A 21,212-nucleotide genomic window follows, 5' to 3' on the forward strand; every position below is an offset into this window, starting at 1 on the left:
GGCACAATCAAAACAATGTGTTTTGGCATATGAAAGATCCAGCATCCTCACTTTCAAAATCCCTCCAATGTCACCCCACCCTACCGACCTAGTTGCTCCCTCCTCTCAATTGAACAGTAGCCTGTTTCATGGCCCCCCCTCACCATACTGAGCTTTTAGCTATTCTGTTTTTGCTTTCTGTAACTCCATGCTGGAGTCCTGCCAATGCACCTTCTCCCAACCCACTTTCAAAACCTGCTTGCCTCTTTAACCACACTTTTGATCATCTTTTTTATCCACCACTACCTCCCACCACCCCCCAACTGCCTAGCCAACTGTATAAAACATTTTGACATGCCCTTCCAACTTGAAAGATGCGAGATAATGTCAATTGTATTACTGGAAAAGAGAATTGGTTATTTCATAGGGACCTTCTTGCAATGTTTTTCACTTCACTTGACTACAATTCCTCGTGAAATGTTTCACAGCAGTTTGACAGAATATCAGATGGAAGGTTTTTGTTTAAAAAATGGCAGGGGGGAGGGAGGGGAAGAGATCCTTACAGCAGGGATCTCTGAATGGCAGAAGCTGGTATCGGAGAGGTTGGAGATTGGTTGATGCTATCATACGGACTACAGATCAATCTCCTAGTGGGCAAAGGGACCACACTGCAGAATGGCACACAGAGCATGAAGAACGCCGGTTCCAATTTCTCAAACACACTCCTTGCTAGTCTCCTCAGTTCCATCATCCTCAAGGTCCAATTCATACAATACTGTGCCTCCCTCTTCTTCACCCATACCAAACTCTACACCTCAATCCTCGCCAGGCTCCCATCTCTGAAACAATTAATTTCAAGATCCTCAGACTCACTACAAATCTCTTCAACATCCTAGCTACTCCTTAGCCTCTCTGTTCATACCCCACTCCACTCTTATCGTTGCTCAGCTGATACAGACTTGCTACCCGTCTCCTGAAACTCCCTTCTCTTTCAAATCGTGCAATAATAATAATAATCCAACGGGTTCTTTAACGTCTTCCTGAATAGACAGGACAAGATCTCGGTTCATCATCTCATTCAACAATGCCACATTCCCCCACCGCTGAAACAATGTGCCAAGCTAGACTCCCGGGCAGGGCAAAACCCTAGTCAAGTTTCCTTACTCCACACGCCTGTTTACCAAGCAGTAAGTAGGAACCCAGTTGTTAGTTGATTGGCGTTTCCAGGGATAATAATCCATTAAAAATAATAATAATTTGGTCACTCAATCCATGAATGTTTGTGGGACACTGCAGTGTACAATTAGCTTCCAAGTATTGCCTACAAAATACAGTCATTTCACTTTACAGTATATTCTGTGAAGCGCTTAGAGACATCTCAACGACATGGTAAGGTGTATATCAAATGCAATGATTTTTATTATTATTATGAAGCCTCAATGTGGTGCTTGAACTCTCAACCTTCTGACTCAAGAGGCGAGATTATGACCAACTGAACCAGGCTCAAGGTGAGCAAAGGGGTCAAAAATAGAACTATTAATATCTGAATCATCAGAGAAAGTCACTTTTAAAAATATTAATTCAGCTTTAATTTATTTTGTAATTCAAAAGAATCTTAATTCAGAAAATCACCCGTACACCCAAAGACTGAACTGCACATGTGCAAAGAATGATTTTTATATAAACCAGGGTAGTGTAAATTGAAGTGTGCATGCACCAGGATAGTGTAAAACAGGAGTGTACGCACCAGTGTTGTGTAAAATAAACATACCTAGGGCAAGGCAGAATGAAACAAGTGAGCAATTGTGTGCCCAGCGGGATAAGTGTGAGATGACGGCGTAACAAGTGTCAGATCATCCATATGCCAGATTAGTAAAAAAACAAGTGTGTGCAGGCCACGGCAGTGTGAAACAAGTCACAGCCTGTGCATACACCAAGGTAGTGTTCAAAAAATGTGAGGTTACGCCAGAGTAGTGTGGAATGAGTGCCGGGCAGGGCGGTGTGTAACATGACAAGATGTCTAGTTCCTGCAGTACCTGATGAGATGGATCATAGCGGGCACGCACCAAGCATCTGCTGTTGTAGACGCAAGGGGTGAGGCTGTGTCTGCTTTCCTGCAGCTAAAAGTATTACATCTAACAGGGGGCAGGAGAAACCCTGGCTGGAAACTGCATCGGGAAGGTGGGGAAACAATGAAATGAAGCTAAATGGAGGGGGAACAGAGGAGCAGAGATCAGCTGAGGAGTTGACACAGACATATATATAGAAAGATACAGAAATTGTTAATTGCAATTGGGAAAATAAATGTAGAATATATTCAGATGCTGCAAGGCAATAAGGGGGCGCAGGTTCAGGCAGGTTTAGGACAGGCACTAGAAGCATTTCTTTACACAGAGGGGAATTAATGTCTGGAACAGGTTACCAGATAAGGTGGCTGAGGCTAGAAATCTGGGACACATTTAGGAAGCTTAATGCTGCGGTGGAAAGACAATAGAGAACTGGTAGCCTGAAATCAAAATGGGCCAAAGGGCCTTCTTCACTTGCGAGTCCTGGGAGCGTGCGAGGCTAAGGGAGAGAAAGCCAGTGGGAATATGAGGTGGTGGGAGGGATACCCAGTGAGTGTGTGAGGTGGTGGAAGGGATAGCAAGTGAGCGTGCGAGGCAGTGGGAGAGAAAGCCAGTGAGTGTGCGAGGTGGTGGGAGAGAAAGCCAGTGAGTGCCCAAGGCAGTGGGAGAGAAAGCCAGTGAATGTGCGAGGCAGTGGGAGAGAAAACCCAGTGAGAGTGTGAGGTGGTGGGAGAAACACCCAGCAAGTGTGCGTGGCAGCAAGAGGAAGTTCAGTAGCTGATGGGAGACCTGCTGAACTATCCAGAGCTACTCTGGGCAGAACTGCAGCACCAAGAGAGAGTTTAAATTAGTCATTAATAGTTCACATTGGTTCATGTTCAGATCGTAGCAGGAAATGAAACTGCCTCCACGGTGAAACACTCCTGAGATGCACTGTAAATGGGGTAGAGGTTCTACACCAGCAGATGAGCGGCCCTGTACCCTGACACCAGTGAACTGTCCTGCCCCACACTCACATCCTGGTGTCAGCCCAAGAGAGGGCTGCAGTGGGACAGATCCACGTTGCTGGCGCTCAGACCACGAGATTCTGTCAGGTTACTTTTAGATCCCTTAGGAAGAAAAAAAGATACAAGTTCATGTGCAAGTACGTGAGAGAGAGTGTGTGAATGAGTGAGTGTGTGTGAGTGTGTATATGAGTGCTAGCGAGTATGAGTGAATATGTGTGCTGTGTGAGAGTACGTGAATAAGTGAGTGTACACGTATATACGTGAGCAAAAGTTAGTGAAAGCATGCATGTGTGTGCATGCGCGTATGCGTACATGACAAGAAATCGTGGGCGTGCGTGAGAAACAGAGAGCGGCGCATATGACAAAGGGCTCGCATATGTGTGTGTGTATAAGACACAAAGAAAGATTGTGTAACAAGAGAGGACTGCGAGCGCCTGAGAAGGGACTGCGAGTGCGAATGTGTGGGAGGGAGTGCGAGAGTGTGTATGTGGAAGTTCGCGAGAGTGTGTGTGTGAGGGAGTGCGAGTGTGTGGTGCGTGTGTGTGTGCGAGGGAGTATAAGTGTGAGTGCATGTGAGGGAGTGCAAGTGTGAGAGAGAAGCTCTGGGTGGAGATTCCTACCTGGAATGAATCAGTTCCCATTCGGTTCAAGTAATTCAGTGATGCTGCTCGCTTCATACTGAAAAACAGAGGATATGTTTCATTTACAAAACACAGTCACTACACTTTACAGTAAATCTTGTGAAGCGCTTTGAGATGTCCTGCTGACATGAGAGGTGCTATGTCAAATGTAAGGATTATTATTTTAGTCATTGTCATATCCACAAGTGAAGGCTCAAACTCAAGCTTGTCAGATGTCAAGTAACCAACTTGTGACTTTTCTTCGGGCGGGTGGGTGGGGGGTGGGGATTAGGGGTGGGGGGGTAAGCAGGGTCTCCTTGGAGCTGAACTAACTCCGGGATGACATGCTTGGCAATAGAATGGGTGATGGTCTCTAGTTCGGTTCCTGAGCCAGGTAGGTCCGCAGCATTTGTCATTGGGGGCAGGGACTCAGCTTCCATTAACTCTCCGGGTTAAAGCCCTCATGTGTAGGGTGTACTGTACTGGACAAGCTATGAGAAAGCTTGCTCTCAGCGCTCTCAATGCCAATTGTGGTTTTAGCTGGTTAGACTCCAGCAGTTACCCCAACGCACACTCTGGAGTCACCAATCCTTGGGTATCCCAACCTGTGCCTAATACTCTCCGGAATTAGGTAATCAGGATACATCCCTCCAGGGAGAGAGTGTACGTTCCATTCCAGACATAGGCAAATGTTCATGTGTAGGTGACATATATATGGTTTGGTTAAGCTTAAGCACGGTGATTGGTTTTTATGTCAGACACTTGGCTGATTAAATTTGGGGTGAGAATCCTCCACATTATACCTTGGGTTCCGGGGCTCTGGGGGACCGTTTCCCTGCAGTTTCTTCACCAGCATCTCACTGCTGCGGCGCAGAACGTCCCGGATTCTGCCAAAGGAGCCGCTGCGCTGGAGAGTTCCCGAACCGTCCTGCAGAGAAAGAGGCAGAAAGCAGTGAATCCCGTGCCAGCCCTGGGGTTCAATAAGGGGTATCAATCTGGCTCAGTTGCTCCCACTCTTGCCGCCGAGTCAGACAGTTGTAGGCTCAAGGTCTACGATAGGACTTTGAACTCAGTCTAAGCTGATTCTCCAGTGCAGTGCTTGGGGGGCATTGTCGGAGGTGCCGTCCTTTGGAAGAAATGTTAAACTGAGGTTCCGTCTGTCTGTTCAGGTGGACATTAAAGATCCTGTGGCGCTATTGGAAAAGAGAAGTGAGTTTCTCTATCCTGGTGTCCTCGCCAACAATCCCCCAGATATTAACAGTGATTCAGACTATGGCTATTTGTGGGACATTGCTGTGTGCAAACTGTCTGTCGCATAACAAATAACAGGCATCCTGTGAAGCGCTTTGAGATATCTTGAGGACATGATGAGTCGCTATATCAAATACAAGTATTATTTATTACTAATCCCCTGCAGCACCGGTCAACATGGTGTCACTGTCTGTCCCCCACCCACCCGCGCCCATGTGTAGCAGTAAGAGTCAGGGTGAAGCAGAGGAGAATCCACACCAGCTCAGAGTTCCATCCAGAGACAACATTTATTAGATATTAATTTTTTTGTTACAGCAATTCAAAAATAAAAAATGAAAAACAGAGAAAAAAAACAGCTACAAAGAGGGAGTGCAGAGAAAATAATCAATCCATCCACAGTTCCCAACCTCAGAGAGACATATAGACAAACGGAGTAAAGAGTGTGTATGAGAGAGAGGGAGAGAGACAGAGACACAGCCAGAGAGAGGGAGAGAGAAAGAGAGAAACACACACACACACACACACACAGATAGAGCAAGAGTTAGCGAGCGAGTAAGAAAGAACAAACAGTGAATGAGAAAGGAGATGAATGGAGAGAGATAAGAGAGAGAGAGCAATAGGGAATCAGGAGAGGCAGCATCTGTGAGAGAAGGCCTGATTCCCAGGCACTGTAACGATGCCCTGATACCAGGTGGGTAAAGTGACACAGCTCTGTGCCACTCTCACTGCACCAGCTCAGGGCTACAACACAACACACTCGACTAAGTGGGAGGAGGCGGGTGAAGGAACGGGAAAGAGAGGGTAGGGGCTGCGCTCATCTCATTCGATATGGGGTCCTGCAAGGCAGCTCTGTGAGCACAGTTACGGCGGCAGCAGGTGTACGAGTGGGAAAAGTAATTCAATATTTAGCAGTTTAGACAGGAGAAGGAAGGGATTCCCAAGCACCTGGGGGGGGGGGGTCTTCTCTCGGGAGGTGATATGACTCCTCCACCACCGTAACACAGGACCAACTGAGACTCTGACAGCCCTCGTACTGGTGACACATTGGGTACACCAGTGAGTACTGCACTGAGTTGAGCTGAGATACTGCTGTCCATAGCCTGTTGGGCAGGGCTGCATCACACCTGGTTTCAAACTGCCCGAACAACAATCTATCACTGAATAATAAACACAGGGCACTAGGACTCGATACATAATGCTAAAATCTATAAAATGTTAGATGTGACTAAAATCTACTCTGAACGTCACAGGCTGTGGGAACGGCAAGACTGGTAAGACATCTGTACATTTCCCATTCACCAGCTGAGTTCTGAATTTCACAGACACCCCCCATGACCAACAGTTTACAGTTACCTGGAGAGACTGGAGGATTAACGGGGGAAATTTAACGGGTTCTCAAGCTGCTAAGTAATGCTTTGAATAAAAGTAAATTAAAACATCTCCACTGAGCAGCGAGTCAGTGACAGTAGGGAATATAGACAATAGGGTGTTACTGAGGAATATCAGCAGGCAAGAAAGAAGACATTAGAATTATTTTTTTTTTAAACAGAGGTCGTTAAGAGTGGGGTCTGCTTTACCACTAATGGCTGACGAGTCTGTAACAACATTTAAAAGAGAACTGGATAAATACTTGAGGAAAAATGATACTGAGCGGCACAGGGAAAGAGTAGAGGTTTGATGACCCCAGTGGGGAGCGAGCATGAGCACAGGGACGAAAGGCTGAATGGCCTCTATCTGTGCTGTGATACAGCTCTGAACACACCGACCGGCACACAATAACTGAACGCGCTTCACGTTTCAGCAACACACACAGATAGGACAAGAGATGGATAAAGGTCTCTGCGTACATACTCTCAGCTCACGTTCCCCACCGCCATTTGCAAATAGCAGAAGCTGCTCTCAGTTCAAATCCCTGACACAAAAACTGACACAAACGACCCTTTCCATCAGGGAGTGAGCTGTGGGGAAGTGAGTGCGGGGAAAGATTATATGGATGAGAAGGGACTATTTGAGGTCAGGACAAGGGACAGAGTAGGTTTAAAGTGATTACAACGCAGGGTTACAGAGCGCTGCTGACAATTTCTCAGTACACAGGAGAGGTAAGATGTCCCTTCTTTAGTTTAGTAGTGATGGAGAGGAGATCACCGCAGACAGGCAGGAATGGTAGAGGGAGGGTCGCTGGAAGGTAAAGCCACGTACATATCCTCGCTCTTGGACACAGGACGGTCGTAGGTGGCATTTAAGCCTAGCAGACAGAAAAAAGGAGAGGGAAAAGAGAGTCAGGTGAATGAATCACAAGGTGCGGAGCTGAGACACAGACAGACACAGAGCGCAAGGGCAGACAAAGATAGGGCACAAGCAAGAGTGTGGATTCCGACAGTAAAGAGCGCCAAAGAGGCACGGAGAGACAGAGAGTGCCCAAGGCTGAAAGAAATGACCTGAAAGACAAAAACAATAAACTAAGGGAGGAAGAGGGAAAAAAAAAAGAACTGGAAGAAGAGACAGAGAAAACAAAGAGGGACAGAGCACGAGCTGAGCACGGTGTGAGTGGAACTGTTGCTGATGGGCCAATAATACATGTGCGCTCTGGTATTTTGTCTTGAGTAGCCATTTGGATGGTAGAGAATTTGCTACCCTCCTCCCCCCCACCCCCACCCACCAGACCCTCCGCTCAGCCCTCTCCGTCACCCCCCACTCCAACCGTACAAATGTTCTTGCGACCACCAAGACACCTTCCCTATAACGAACCCTGCTTTTAATGAATCCCCAGTTTTAACTACCCCAACGTCAAGACCAGATTTTTTCGAATGGAAATCAGCCCTATTACAAGAACACTGAAACATTAACATGATGTTCAATTCAAATGGGTTGTTTCTTCATTTTTCTGATGTAGCTAAATGACCAAACCCTGTTACAGTGAACATCCTAATATAACAATCTGTCCTGCCATCCCCGAGGAGGGGACGTGTTATAGTGAAGTTCGACTGTACAATGAACATGAAGTATAAATGGTTCAAACAGTTAAAAGGCCACAGTTGGATGTTAGCGGCAGTGGAAACCGCGACTCACCCCAGTCCACTCCACGGCCATGCTCACTTCCTCACCCCCCTCCGAGCTCCCCTCGTACTTGACCAGCCCCTGGTTCCGTCTCCGCTCAGGGGTCTCACCATCTTTCAAGATCTCCACCACTTTAGTCTGGTTGATGGGGTCCAGACCCTGAGAGATAGAGAGAGAGAGAGAGAGAGAGACATACACAGTATAACCTAGATCTTGCAGCCAGAAATCACTGTATCATTTAGAATCCACATTGATGTTACACCATGTCAAGTTAAATTGTAGGAAAGTGAATAAACATGACTTACAGAGGTGCTCTAGGGCAGCGAAGGACAAAAAGAAAGAGACATTGGAGTCAGTACAAAGCGTCACATTGTGCTCGCAGAGCGAGACAGCTAATGGTGATAACTCTCCACAGTGATGATGAAAACGTGTGTGTGTGTGAGTGTGGGGTCCCTCGGTGCCGTCAGTAGTTAGCGCGTGTGTTGCTGTGGGCTATCAGTGCTGTCAGTAGTCAATGTGTGTGTATGTATGTGGGGGTCGGGGGGTGTTGTGGGCTATCGGTGCTCTCAGTGTGTACGTGCATGTTGCTGTAGGCTATCAGTGCTGTCAGTGTGTGTGTTGCTGTGGGCTATCAATGCTGTCAGTGTGTGTGTGTTGCTGTGGGCTATCAATGCTGTCAGTGTGTGTTGTGTTGCTGTGGGCTACCAATGCTGTCAGTGTGTGTGTGTTGCTGTGGGCTACCAATGCTGTCAGTGTGTGTGTGTTGCTGTAGGCTATCGGTGCTGTCAGTGTGTGTGTTGCTGTAGGCTATCGGTGCTGTCAGTGTGTGTGTGTTGCTGTGGGCTATCGGTGCTGTCAGTGTGTGTGTGTTGCTGTGGGCTATCGGTGCTGTCAGTGTGTGTGTGTTGCTGTGGGCTATCGGTGCTGTCAGTGTGTGTGTGTTGCTGTGGGCTATCGGTGCTGTCAGTGTGTGTGTGTTGCTGTGGGCTATCGGTGCTGTCAGTGTGTGTGTGTTGCTGTAGGCTATCGGTGCTGTCAGTGTGTGTGTGTTGCTGTAGGCTATCGGTGCTGTCAGTGTGTGTGTGTTGCTGTAGGCTATCATTGCTGTCAGTGTGTGTGTTGCTGTGGGCTATCGGTGCTGTCAGTGTGTGTGTGTTGCTGTAGGCTATCGGTGCTGTCAGTGTGTGTGTTGCTGTGGGCTATCAATGCTGTCAGTGTGTGTGTTGCTGTGGGCTATCAATGCTGTCAGTGTGTGTGTTGCTGTGGGCTATCGGTGCTGTCAGTGTGTGTGTTGCTGTGGGCTATCGTAGCTGTCAGTAGTCAGTGTGTTTTTTTTGGGGGGGGTGGGGGGCTCTCTGGGCGCTCAGCGCCCGGTCAGGCTGCTGCTCACCTGTTTGCGGGATCGTGTCGCACACTCCTCCAGCGTCTCCGCGGCCTCCAGCTTCCCCTGGCGCCGGTACAGAGCACCCAGGTTTCGCAGCGTAGTGTTCACTGTGGGGCTGAAAAGCACCAGAATCAACAACCTCACAGGCAAGAGACTCTCGTCCACACTCCCAGGTCAGTGACAGCATGGGTTAGAGGCAGAGTAAAGCTCCTTCTATTCTTCCCCAACATTTAATTGTTTTAATTAATTGCGGAGTCCTGTAGCTCAGTGGTTAGAGCACTCGCCTCGCAAGCGAGAAACCTGGATTCAATTCCCGGCAGGACGAAACCTTGGGCAAGTTTCCTTACTCCATACGCCTGTTAATAATCCCTCAAGAAACAAACAAAAAAAATTAAAAATAATAGTAATTTGGTCACTCAATCCATGACTGTTTGTGGGACGTTGCTGTGCGCAATTGGCTGCTGCGTTTCGCCCACGAGTGTACAATCAATTCACTTTACAGTATATCTGTAAAGCGCTTTGAGACGTCTAGAAGACGTGAAAAGCGCTATATCAAATGCAAGGATTATTATTATTATTAACATTCCTGCCTCCCCTGCAGGTTTCTGTGCTCTGTTTGTGCGCGTGTGTGTGTGCAAGAGAGTGGAACAGATTTTGTGCACATATTTTATATCAGACTATATGTTGTAAGGTGTCAGTTGGTTGTTTAGGTAGAGTAAAACTCTGGCATGCGGTCACTTACCTGTTAACCTTGCAAGCCTTGTACCAGCCGCCGTATTCTGCATATGGGGCGCTGTCCTTGTGTCTTCCCTGCAAAGTAGCAACACTCAAGTCACGCCACGTGGAGCCCGCTCTGCTCGGTTGCATGACCCACTCCCCTCCCTCTCTCTTGCTGTGTCATGAAGCGGGATTCACGGCACTCGCCTCCGTTATCTTACCCGCTAGTGAGCGAGCACCCACTGCACACTCTCCCTGCTCACCGGACTCCCCAAATATTCCCTCCACAAACTACAGATTATCTAGTACTATCGAGGCTTGTGTCCTCTCCCACACCAAGCTCCAGCTGATCACCCCCATCTTCACCCGGCTCCACTGGCACCCCCCCAACCCCCAGAGAATAGAGTTTAAAATCCTCGTCCTCGCTTTTAAAGCCCTCCACAGTCGTGCTCCACCGTGCTCTGTGATCTATTAACACCTGTCCACTCTTTCCATGTCCCACGCACTGCCTGCTTCACTATTGGCAGGCCTTCAGCTTTTCTGCCCCCAACCTCTGGAACTCCATCCCCAAATTCCACCGCCTCGCCCCCTCCCTTGGCCCTTCAAGGCCCGTCTCCAAGACCTTCCTCTTTGATCGTGCTTTTGGTCACCCTCCCACCTCCTCTCCCCTCCAACCCTCTTGATTCCAACCCGCAGCTCGGATGCAAACCCTTAATTGGCCAGTGCCTTGGGACGTCCTCCAAGATGAAAGGCGCTGTATAAATGTAATTTGTTATTGCTGTTGTTGTCACCCTGACTGACATCAGTACCTCAGCACAGAACAAGGATGGGAGTGGACACTGACCTGCTCCTTGTTTAAACTGATACCCCTATGTTCAAATTCACAGCTCCTCTCTCCACTCACCCGTCGTTCCCCTACCCACATAGGTGGGCCCATGAAGAATAGAAGCTTGAAGGGGCGTGGGGATGGGGCAGGGCAGTGGGTTGAAAATACCACCTGCTCCGAGAGCCAGGGCGGACTGGACAGGCTGAATGACCTCCTTCTGTGCTGTAAATTTCTATGATTCTGTGATCTGTTTAGTCTCACTCCATTGCCAAACACCCTTTCTATAATTTCACATTTAAAGCTATCAGGCATCCTGCTTGGGTCCAGGGTTTTTGGCCGGACATTCCATGTCCTAAAAAAAAATGTAATTTAAAAATAATTAAAAAGCTCTTCTGGCCTCTCTCTCTGCTGATGTTGTTGGTGACTGCCTTAAGTTGATGCCCTCTAGTTACTGACCCTTCCCCCTTTTGGGGGGTGTGGATGAGAAAGGCTAGACAGCCCATGTAGAGCGGGCAGACACACAGGTGACCTTACCTTGCTCAGCTCCTCTCGCTCCTCAGCGTGCATCCAGATTGGTTTATTTTCACCTGGAAACAGTCAAGTCAGCATGTCATTGCTGTAGCTACTACCCACTCCCCATTATTTGTGCCTTATCACGTTTCAAAGCGCTTCACAGAATATATTGTAAAGTGGACTGTATATCAGCGGCAGCCAATTGTGCACATCAGTGTCCCACAAACAATCGTGAATTGAGTGACCAAATTACTTACTTAATTTTTTGAAGGGATAATAATAATCCTTGCATTTGATATAGTGCTTAGGGTTGGGGTTAGAGTCCTGACCCAACTGTCCAGCGCTTGGGACATCCTCCCGACATGAAAAGCGCTATATAAATGGAATGTTGTTGTTGTTGCTTTTCATGTCTTCGAGATGTCTCAAAGCGCTTCACAGAATGTACTGTAAAGTGAATTGACTATATATTTGTGGGCTAAACACGGCAGCCAATTGCGCACAGCAGTGTCCCACAAACAGTCATGGATTGAGTGACCAATTTTATTATTGTGTTTTTTTTCTTGAGGGATTATTATTAGGCGTGTGAAGTAAGGAAACTTGCCCAAGGTTTTGTCCTACTGGGAATCAAACCCAGGTCTCTCTCTTGAGAGGCGAGTGCTCTAACCACTGAGCTACAGGACTCCACATTGTTACTCAAGGAAAGCGATCCACCAATCGACCAACAACCGGGTTCCAACTTACTGCTCGGTAAACAAAGGCATGTGGAGTAAGGTAACTTGCCTACAGTTTCATCCTAAGAATTAAACCCTGGAAGCGGAGAAGAGGGATAAGAAACTATGGATGCGGTTGAAGAGGTAGTTTTACCCCAGGTCTTGAAGAAGGATATTGAGGCAAGACCGAGAGGTACAGATGGACAGATAGATCAGGGGGGGGGGGGTGGGGGGAGAGGGGAGCCCGAATTAGCCGATTGGAGGGGACAAGCAGGAGAAGATCAGAGAGGTAGAGAGGTACTAGGGGGTGAATGGATGTGTAGATGAGGACTTTGAAATCGAATCCACTGGAAGACAGTTGGAGGCTGGCCAGGACTGGGTGATGGGTACGCGGGTGAGAATGTGGGCGGCAGATTTACGGATAAGGCGGAGTTAAAGGCCCGGAATGGGGGACAGACGAGATGGAATGGGGAACGGACAGGCCGGGAGTCATGCAGCAAGCCCGAGTTAGCCAACCAGAGGGGGCAAACAGTTCACAGATATCTAGGTGCAAGGCATGAATGGATTTTATCGGACTGCAGTTTAAGGCTTCATCTGAATGGCAACACCTCTGGCCACACTGAGCTGGAATGTCCCGGACCGGGAGTCCTGATGAGGGGCTCGAATCCACAACCTCCTCCCCAGAGGCTGAGGAAGGCGGGTTTAAGGACAGAGCCTGGACTGACAGTGAGGGGCAAGGATGAGGATTGTGGAGCCTGTGTGTGCAATGAGCTCGGAAGTGCTGCAATGTGTTGCTCTACCCAGAGGAATGCACTACTGAGTGGTTTTCTCCCTGGACAGAGAAACGGACCAGTCCCTGGGGTGCACAGGCTAGTCAGTAACATACCATCCACACAGCCAAACTCCTTCTCGTGGGCCCGGGTCAGGATCTCCTTGTACAAGGCCTCCGCGTCCTTGTACTTGCCCTGCTTCAGGTAGCACGAGGCCTGTCAAACAGGAAAAGAGGAAAAGGATTTGATACAGTGTGTGTATATCAAAACATCTTTGAGAGCGTGTAAAATTACTGAAAGTGTAGGGAACAAATATAGCATTTTGCTCACAGCAAGGTCCCGGACATAGGCATCAAGTGAATGACAGGATTTATCATGATAAACCATGCATTTAATATTATACCATGTCACTTTTAAATGTCCTTGTTTTTCCCTTAAGGCGAGTGACTGTGTTTGTAGGTATACACGGCAACAAATTTGCGCACAGCAACATCCCACAAACAGCCATGATGTGAATGATTTGATTGTTTTTTTTAATCTCAAGGATTGTTGGCCAAGTATCAGCCTGTCTTAGTCAATAGCTGCCAAGCCAGAGGCCATGCATTCAAACCACCCGTCAGGATTTTGAGATCTGTCTAAACTTACACTCCAATGTAGGACTGAGATGAACCACACTGTCAAATGAGATGTTAAACCAAGGTCCCGTCCTCCTGTTCAAGTGGATGTTAGAGATCCCAAAGCTCTAGAGAAACTGCCTTCTCTTTCCTATAACGCCACACTAGGGTGTCAGCCTGAGTTCAAAGTCTCGAAATGGGCTTAAACCCACAAGCTTTTGATTCAGAAACAAGACCAGCCTGGCCCCACTGCATCGCGGACACACCAGAGACCGCTGTGACACACTGTGTAGGGTTGCTCGGGTCTCCTCCCCTCCAGAGAGAGAGAGAGAGAGAGAAAGGATTCCACAGAGGTGTGTGCCATCTCTCCTCATGCACCCATTCTTGTGAGCCCTGATATTGATTGTCAGTATTCAACCAAAGGCCATCAAAGTCCAGACCTGGTCACCTCCTCATCTGACATCCATCTGTATAACCTCGGTGGCAAAATAGGAGCTTCACTAATGAGTTATTGGAGTTGAGCTAATTTAAGGGGAGGGGACACTGCTCAAATCTCACCAGGTTGTTCTTGGTTTTGGCCACGTTGGGGTCGTCAGGCCCGAGCCGGGACTCGTAGATTTCCAGCGCCCGCCGGTAGTAATACTCCACCTCCTCGTACTTGCCCTGATTCTGGCACAGCAACGCCAGGTTGTTCAGCTGCTTGGCCACGTCGGGGTGGTCTTTGCCCAGTACCTGCGGGGGGAAACGAGAAGCATCCAGCGCCAGTCAGCGCAGCCTGAGCACACTCAAAGCGCCTGTACGCACAGCTCGGGTTCACCCCGCTCAAGAAGAACTCGCTGGCGTAATGGCCTCCAATACCCAGAGTGAACGTAAGCCATCCAGCTCGCGAATAATAATAATCCTTGCATTTGATACAGCACCTTATCGCCTTATTTTGTGGGTGAAACGAGGCAGCCAATTGCGCACAGCAGTGTCCCACAAACATTCGTGGATTGAGGGATCACATTCTTTTTTGGAGGGATTATTACACCCAGAAAGCGATCCACCAATCGACTAACCAGCCAGCGACCAACTTGCCAGCCAGTGGCCATTTTCTCCTCAAAATACCCATATTATTTTGAAAGCCGCGCCTCCCCACACACAACAACCACTTGGATTTATATAGCGCCCTCCATGCTGGACGGAGTCTCATAGCGCTTCACAGTAACAGATCCCGGGGCCGAGCCAGGGGGAGGGGGACCAAAGGCACGATCGAAAAGAAAGGTCTTCAGCCAAGACCGAGGAAGAGAGGGGGCGAGGCGAAGGGAGTGAGGAAGGGAGTTCCAGAGCCTCGGGGCGTAGTGGCTGAAGGCACGGCTGCCGAGGGTGGAGCGGAGGACTCGGGGGATGAGGAGGAGGCCAAACCCGGAGGAACAAAGGCAACGGGTACTGTTTTGAGGAGAGAGGTCAGAGAGGTAGGGGGGTGCAGAGGAGTGGAGGAATTTGAATACAAGGGTGAGGATCTTGAAGTCGATCCTCTCTGTGACAGGCAGCCAGTGCAGTCTGGCAAAGACTGGGGTAATCGGGGAGAGGAGTTTGGTGCGGGTAAAAATGCGGGCGGCAGAGTTTTGTATGACCTGGATTTTATGGATGGTAGTGGAGGAGAGACTGGCGAAGAGGGCATTTGAATAGTCCAGCTGAGAGGTGACAAAGGCATGGACCAGGGTTTCAGAGGCTTTTGGAGAGAGGTATTGGCGGAGACGGGCGATGCATCGGAGGTGAAAGAAAGCGGTGCTGGTGAGGGATCGGATGTGGGGGAGGAAGGATAATTGGGGGTCGAACCTGACGTCTAGGTTGCGTACGGGTTCGGAGAGTTTTAGGGGGAGGTCGGGTAGGTGGAGGAGGTGAGAACCGTGTGATTTTAGACTTTGATGAGAGCCAAAGAGTATGGCTTCCATCTTGTCAATGTTCAGCTGAAGGAAATTTGCGCTCACCCAGCTCCAGGCAGGCTGACAGAACATCAGGGGACTGGGGGTCGCAAAGTGAGATGGAAAAACAGAATTGGGTGTCATCCGCAATACATGTGGAAATGTACCCCATGTTGCGGATGACATCCCCAAGAGGAGCATATAGATCAGAAAGAGGAGGGGGCCAAGGATGGATCCTTGGGGTACCCCGCAGGTAACCGGGTGAGAGTGGGAGGAGAAACCGTTTGTGCAGGTGCACTCTTAGCGGTTCGTGAGGTAGGACTCGAGTGCGGTCCCACTGAGGTGGATGACGGAGGAAAGACACACATCAGATTTAATCTGTAACCCCAATCCCTGCCCCACATGCTGTCAAACAGGAGCCCAGAGGGAGACAGGATGGGTTCACACCCCCCACAGTCCCCCTCTCTCTAACCCCTTGCCCCACTCACCTTCTCCCGGATCTCCAGCGCTCTTTTGCACAGCGGCTCAGCCTCCTTGTATTTGCCTCGTTTCCCGTACAGCACAGCCAGGTTATTGAGCGTTGCTGCCACCTGCATGCGAGAGAGAACAGACACATGGGTAAATCTCACACAGCAACCCCTCCTAACTACTCTCCTCCCCCAGCCTGATCCCACCGCTCAGCCTGACCTCTCCCTGTCAGCATGATACGCCCCCCCACCACCTCAGCCTGACCTCTCCTCCGGCCTGCACCCCCCACCCCCCCACCCATCCCATCATTCTGGGCTGATCCCCTCCCGGCCCGAACCCCTCCCCTAACTGCCCCAGGCTGCCCCTCTAGCTCCATTCGATTCAGTATCCAGACAGAGTCACTGCGAAGCCACCCTCCTCCACTTGCTCCTTTAGCATGCCCCCACTCCCACAACACCTGGCCCACGTCCTCCCCACCCGTCGCGGTGCCCCCCACCCCCACTGTGTGGAGCTGCCGGTGAGCGAGACTGACCGCGGGATGGTCTCTGCCCAGGGTCTTCTCTCTGATGGACAGAGCGTCGTTCAGCAGGTGTGCCGCCTCTTTGTACTTATTCTGGTCTCTGTAGAAGGGAACGGGAGCGAATCAGTCTCCAGCCAAACAGTCACACTGCCCAGACCAAGGGAAGGGGGTGGGGGTGGGGGGTGGGGGGTGCAACGCATCACTCGGTATAATCAGCGACAGGAGGAAAATGTCTTTTCATTTACTCCAGTGTGCCCTCCTGAAGGTGTTCATTTCCTTCCCTCTTCTCTATTGGGGAACGCGTCTTCCGGTGCCTCATTTCCAGTTGTGCACAGCAAACCGGGAACGCTGGCTTCTTTCCCATTCCCATATCGCCTCTGAGTCAGAAGGTTGTGGGTTCAAGCCCCATGTCGGGACTTGGAATCACATAGTCTAAGCTGACACTCCCAATGCAGTGCTGGGAGAGTGTTGCATTGTTGGACGTGTCGTCCTTCAGATGGGACGTTAAACCACCTGTGTAGGTGGATATCAAAGATGCTATGGCACTATTAGAAATGAGAAGAAAGTTTCTCTTTCCTGGTGTCCAGGCCGACAATCCCCCAAATAAAATTGGTCACTCACTCCATGTCTGTTTGTGGGACAAATTGGTTTGCCACTGTTTCACCCACAAAATACACAGTCACTGCACTTTACAGTAAATCCTGTGAAGCACTAAGACTTCTTGACAGCGTGATAAGGCGCTACATCAAATGCAAAGCCTATTATTATTATTCCAGGGTAAGGGGACAGCAAGAGGTCAGTGCCAGCGATGCGAGCCAGACTGACCTGTAGACGAGAGCCAGAATGTTGAGCATGGTGGCCACGTCAGGGTGGTCATGGCCAGATGTCTTCTCCAGGTCCTCCAGGGCCTGTTTACACAGTGGCACCGCCACCTCATAGCGGCCCTGCGAGGCGTACTGGATCACCAGGTTGTGCAGCGTGCGGAGCCGGGCCGGGATCTCATAGCCTCCCTGCTGGGCAGCAGCCACAGCACTGCTGTTGTGCTGATGGGACACTGAAACAGAGCAACATCCCTGCGTGAGACCCAGCAGAGAATCCAACCCACAGTCAGTCACAGTAACCCCCAGACCCACAGTCAGTCACAGTAACCCCTAGACCCACAGTCAGTCACAGTAACCCCCAGACCCACAGTCAGTCACAGTAACCCCCAAACCCACAGTCAGTCACAGTAACCCCCAGACCCACAGTCAGTCACAGTAACCCCCAGACCCACAGTCAGTCACAGTAACCCCCAGAGCCACAGTCAGTCACAGTAACCCCCAGACCCACAGTCAGTCACAGTAACCCCCAGACCCACAGTCAGTCACAGTAACCTCCAGACCCACAGTCAGTCACAGTAACCCCCAGACCCACAGTCAGTCACAGTAACCCCCAGACTCACAGTCAGTCACAGTAACTCCCAAACCCCAGACCCATAGCCACCCCAGACTCCCCAACCCACGGTCACAGCTACAGGACCCCTGCCCCCAGACTCACTGCCTTGCCCGGTTTCCTCCTCATCATTGGGGAAGAGATCATCCAGTGAATCTTTGGACGTGTCACCATCTTTTTCTTCCTGTTTGTAGGAAAGGAGATATGAGGAGAAAAGAAAATCCCTGGGCCCGAGCGGGGACGATTCACCGCAGAGCTAGAGAACAACGCTGGGAGGAGGGAAGAATCATTAATTGACAACACACCAGCTCGTCACTTCTACAGTAAACCTCATATAAATTGTATTAATTGGGGTCACTCATTTAATCTGACTGATGAAAAGTATGAGTTATGTCAAACTTGCATAAGTTATCTTGTCAAATCCTCACCACCTGTACTTGTTCACTGTTCTGTACTGCGCGTGTGTCCTTGGGCATTGCAGCCAGTAAGTGTACATGACGGGTCGGGACTTGGGTTCCCTCGATTGCCTCACCTGGAGCACTCCATGTGCTGCTTCAAGGTTCTATAAATGAGCATGCGATGACGGCTTCTCATCTCTCTTTCCTCTCTCAGCTCCCCCCGCTCAGTGCGCCATGACGCTGATGTGACACCCCCTCAGGAGTGAGGGCGCGGAAAGCATTATGGCGCGCGGGTGTGCGGTTCCGTTTGAGGTAGGATGCGAGGATTATTATTATTATTACAGACAGAGCGAGGTAGACTCACAGAGGGCGAGACGTCCTCGTCATATTTCTTGAGCTGGTTCATGAACTCCAGGTGCTTCTTCTCCTCCTCGAGCTGGGCCACAGTCTGCTCACTGTGCTGCAGCTTCTGCTGGGTATTGGCCAACTCATCCCGCAGCCACTGGTTCTCCTGGCACAGCCGCCGCACCTGTGCCCTCAGCTTCTGCTTCTCAGACTCCACCGCGCTCAGGTGGTTCGACAGCGCCATCATCACCTTTACACCCACAAAATAAACAGTCACTTCACCTTACAACATATCCTGTAAAGTGCTTTGATAACAGGTGATAAGGCGCTTTACCAAACGCAAGCATTACTATTATTATCTGCCTTTGGTTCTGGAGGGGTGGGGGTGAGGAGGTTCAACATCAGTGCAGCCCACATATGCTGTGAGGGTGCCATGCTGAGTCCCTCTTTGCACACCCTACCAAGCTGGAACTCTCCCTGAGCCACCCACCCACCAGGACGAGCACCCCACTCCTTGTGTCAATTCACCCACCCACCTGTCCCTGTGCTACCCATCCACCTACTCCCCCCAGGTCTGGCACCTCTCCCTGTGCCATCCACCCACCCACCTGGCCTGGCACCTCCTCCCTCTGCTACACACCATCCCAGGTATGGCACCTCTTCCTGTGCCACCACCCACCAGGGCTGGCACCTTCTACCCGTGTCAACCGCTGCCAAGGAATGGCACCTCTACCCACAGGGCTAACACTCTCTCGCTGTGCCATCCACCCATCCGGCCTGGCACATCCTCCCTGTGGCACCCAGCCTGGCACATCCTCCCTGTGGCACCCAGCCCCCGGGGCTGGCACCTCCACACTATGGCACCCAGCCTCGCACATCCTCCCTGTGGCACCCACCCTCAGCTCTGGCATATCTACCTGTGCCACCCATCCCCCCAGGGCTGGTACTACCTACCTGAGCCTCCCCCAGTCCCAGCTCGATCATCTCCACCGACTTCCTGATGAGGTTGGACTTCTCATGCACCAGATTGGCCTCCTCATCCTTCTTGAGGCAGCGGATGGTCTCCAGGAGGCTGTGGAGGATGGAGTGGTGCTCATTCTTCAGGGCCTCGAGCCCCTGGATAACAATCCTGGTGTTGGAGATGATCTCCTCCTGGCTCAGTTTCTCCAGCTTCTCCTCCCGCGGGTAAACCATGGTGGACATGTTCTCGGGGCCTGGCAGAGAGGAGGTACAGCAGCAGGTCAGTCAATCAATGCGGGCACAGACTCAGGAAAGCAAGCAGAGGAATCAGGCAAGAAGTTAGAAGGAATTTCAGGGATGTTAGGCTACTAAGGCTGAACTAATAGAATCATTGAAAAGGCGAACAAGCAGAAGAACAGCGAAACTATTGTAGTGCTTAGGCTTTGTTGTTGAAGGCACCATTGTTCAGATGAGACGTTAAACCAAAGTCCCGTCTGCCTGTTCAGGTGGACATTAAAGATCCCGAGCAATATTGATAAAGAAAAGGTAGTCTCTCTCTTCCAGTGCCCTGGCCAATATTCCCCCAAATGAAATTGGTCATTCATTTCGCGGTTGTTTGTTCATTTCGTGCACTGCAATGCACAAATTGGTTGTCCACAAAATAGACAGTCACTACACTTTATAATAATAATCCTTGCATTTGATATAGCGCTTTTCACGTCGGGAGGACGTCCCAAAGCGCTTCACAGAACACAGTGTAAAGTGAATTGACTGTATGTTTGTGGGCGAACGCGGCAGCCAATTGCGCACAGCAATGTCCCACAAACAGTCGTAGATTGAAAATTACCAATTTATTATTGTTTTGTTTTGGAGGGATTATTATTAGGCTCTGTGTGGAGTAAGGAAACTTGGCCAAGGTTTCGCCATAGATTCTATGTAACAATCAATTGGCTATTCAGTTGGTTGTGATCGCTGCAAGTTAGAAGCCAGAAAAGTGTCACTCACTTCGCCTTCGTTTGGATTTCCTTCAAATTTAAGATTGAACAGAATTTGGATCCTGTTTTCTGCAATTCTTTTAAAAAAAGCTTCCAAATTAAGCCTAAATTTATGAGTTTTTCCACAATTCTAAATCATCTGGAAATTTATGTTTTTGTCGACCGTTTGTCTAAAACATGCAAAACTAACTGAGTACCACATATGCAACTTACACGTGGAAATTTCTGTTTGTTTGGAATGGAACGCACATCTCTCCCTGGAGGGATGCATGCTGTTTACCTAATTCCATTGGTAACCGCAGACAAGGCTTGGTAACCGCAGAGTGTGTGATGGGTCAACTGCTTGAGTCTAACCAGCTAAAAACACCCGGTTTGCCATTGAGAGCACTGTTTGGCAAGCTTCCTGCTGCTTTTCCCTCGCTGGTAAAACATGGGCTCGAAGGGTTAACAGGAGTTGGTTGGGAAGCATCTCTGTCCCCAGTGCCCCATGAAGTCCCGCTGATGAGCCAGACTGGCTGGTCTGCCATCAGCAGTGCTGCGGAGTGGACCTACCTTGCTCAGGAATCAGACTACCAAGACCGCCACAGAGGGTTGACTTGATTCGAACATTCCACTGTCAAACATCTCACCCCACTTAACCCCTCCCCAGAGGATAGTCACTGGTTGGTTATTTG

At 49.8% G+C, this 21,212-nt stretch overlaps 1 protein-coding gene across 4 annotated transcripts in view; it reads right to left on the reverse strand.

The window, feature by feature from the left end:
• Window positions 1-1,555: 1,555 nt before the first annotated feature.
• klc1b (kinesin light chain 1b) overlaps window positions 1,556-21,212 on the reverse strand; it is a 30,372-nt gene continuing 10,715 nt past the window's right edge. For 2 of the 4 annotated variants that reach the window (XM_042333240.1, XM_007898297.2), the window contains exons 2-17: window positions 19,538-19,797; window positions 18,603-18,833; window positions 17,946-18,024; window positions 17,235-17,463; window positions 16,422-16,509; window positions 15,910-16,011; window positions 14,073-14,246; window positions 13,017-13,116; window positions 11,442-11,494; window positions 10,107-10,174; window positions 9,371-9,479; window positions 8,286-8,294; window positions 7,993-8,139; window positions 4,476-4,600; window positions 3,673-3,730; window positions 1,556-3,154 (exon numbers count right to left, since the gene is read on the reverse strand). In XM_042333240.1, the coding sequence (XP_042189174.1) occupies window positions 3,071-3,154; window positions 3,673-3,730; window positions 4,476-4,600; window positions 7,993-8,139; window positions 8,286-8,294; window positions 9,371-9,479; window positions 10,107-10,174; window positions 11,442-11,494; window positions 13,017-13,116; window positions 14,073-14,246; window positions 15,910-16,011; window positions 16,422-16,509; window positions 17,235-17,463; window positions 17,946-18,024; window positions 18,603-18,833; window positions 19,538-19,786 (1,905 nt within the window). In that variant the 5' untranslated portion in view covers window positions 19,787-19,797 and the 3' untranslated portion in view covers window positions 1,556-3,070. Of the gene's footprint in view, window positions 3,155-3,672; window positions 3,731-4,475; window positions 4,601-5,185; window positions 7,169-7,992; window positions 8,140-8,285; window positions 8,295-9,370; window positions 9,480-10,106; window positions 10,175-11,441; window positions 11,495-13,016; window positions 13,117-14,072; window positions 14,247-15,909; window positions 16,012-16,421; window positions 16,510-17,234; window positions 17,464-17,945; window positions 18,025-18,602; window positions 18,834-19,537; window positions 19,798-21,212 lie in introns of those variants that run through there. The other 2 variants (XM_042333241.1, XM_042333239.1) reach the window with 2 other exon arrangements.

The sequence above is a fragment of the Callorhinchus milii genome, unplaced genomic scaffold (assembly GCF_018977255.1).
Source record: "Callorhinchus milii isolate IMCB2004 unplaced genomic scaffold, IMCB_Cmil_1.0 Scaffold3, whole genome shotgun sequence".
NCBI lineage: Eukaryota > Metazoa > Chordata > Chondrichthyes > Chimaeriformes > Callorhinchidae > Callorhinchus > Callorhinchus milii.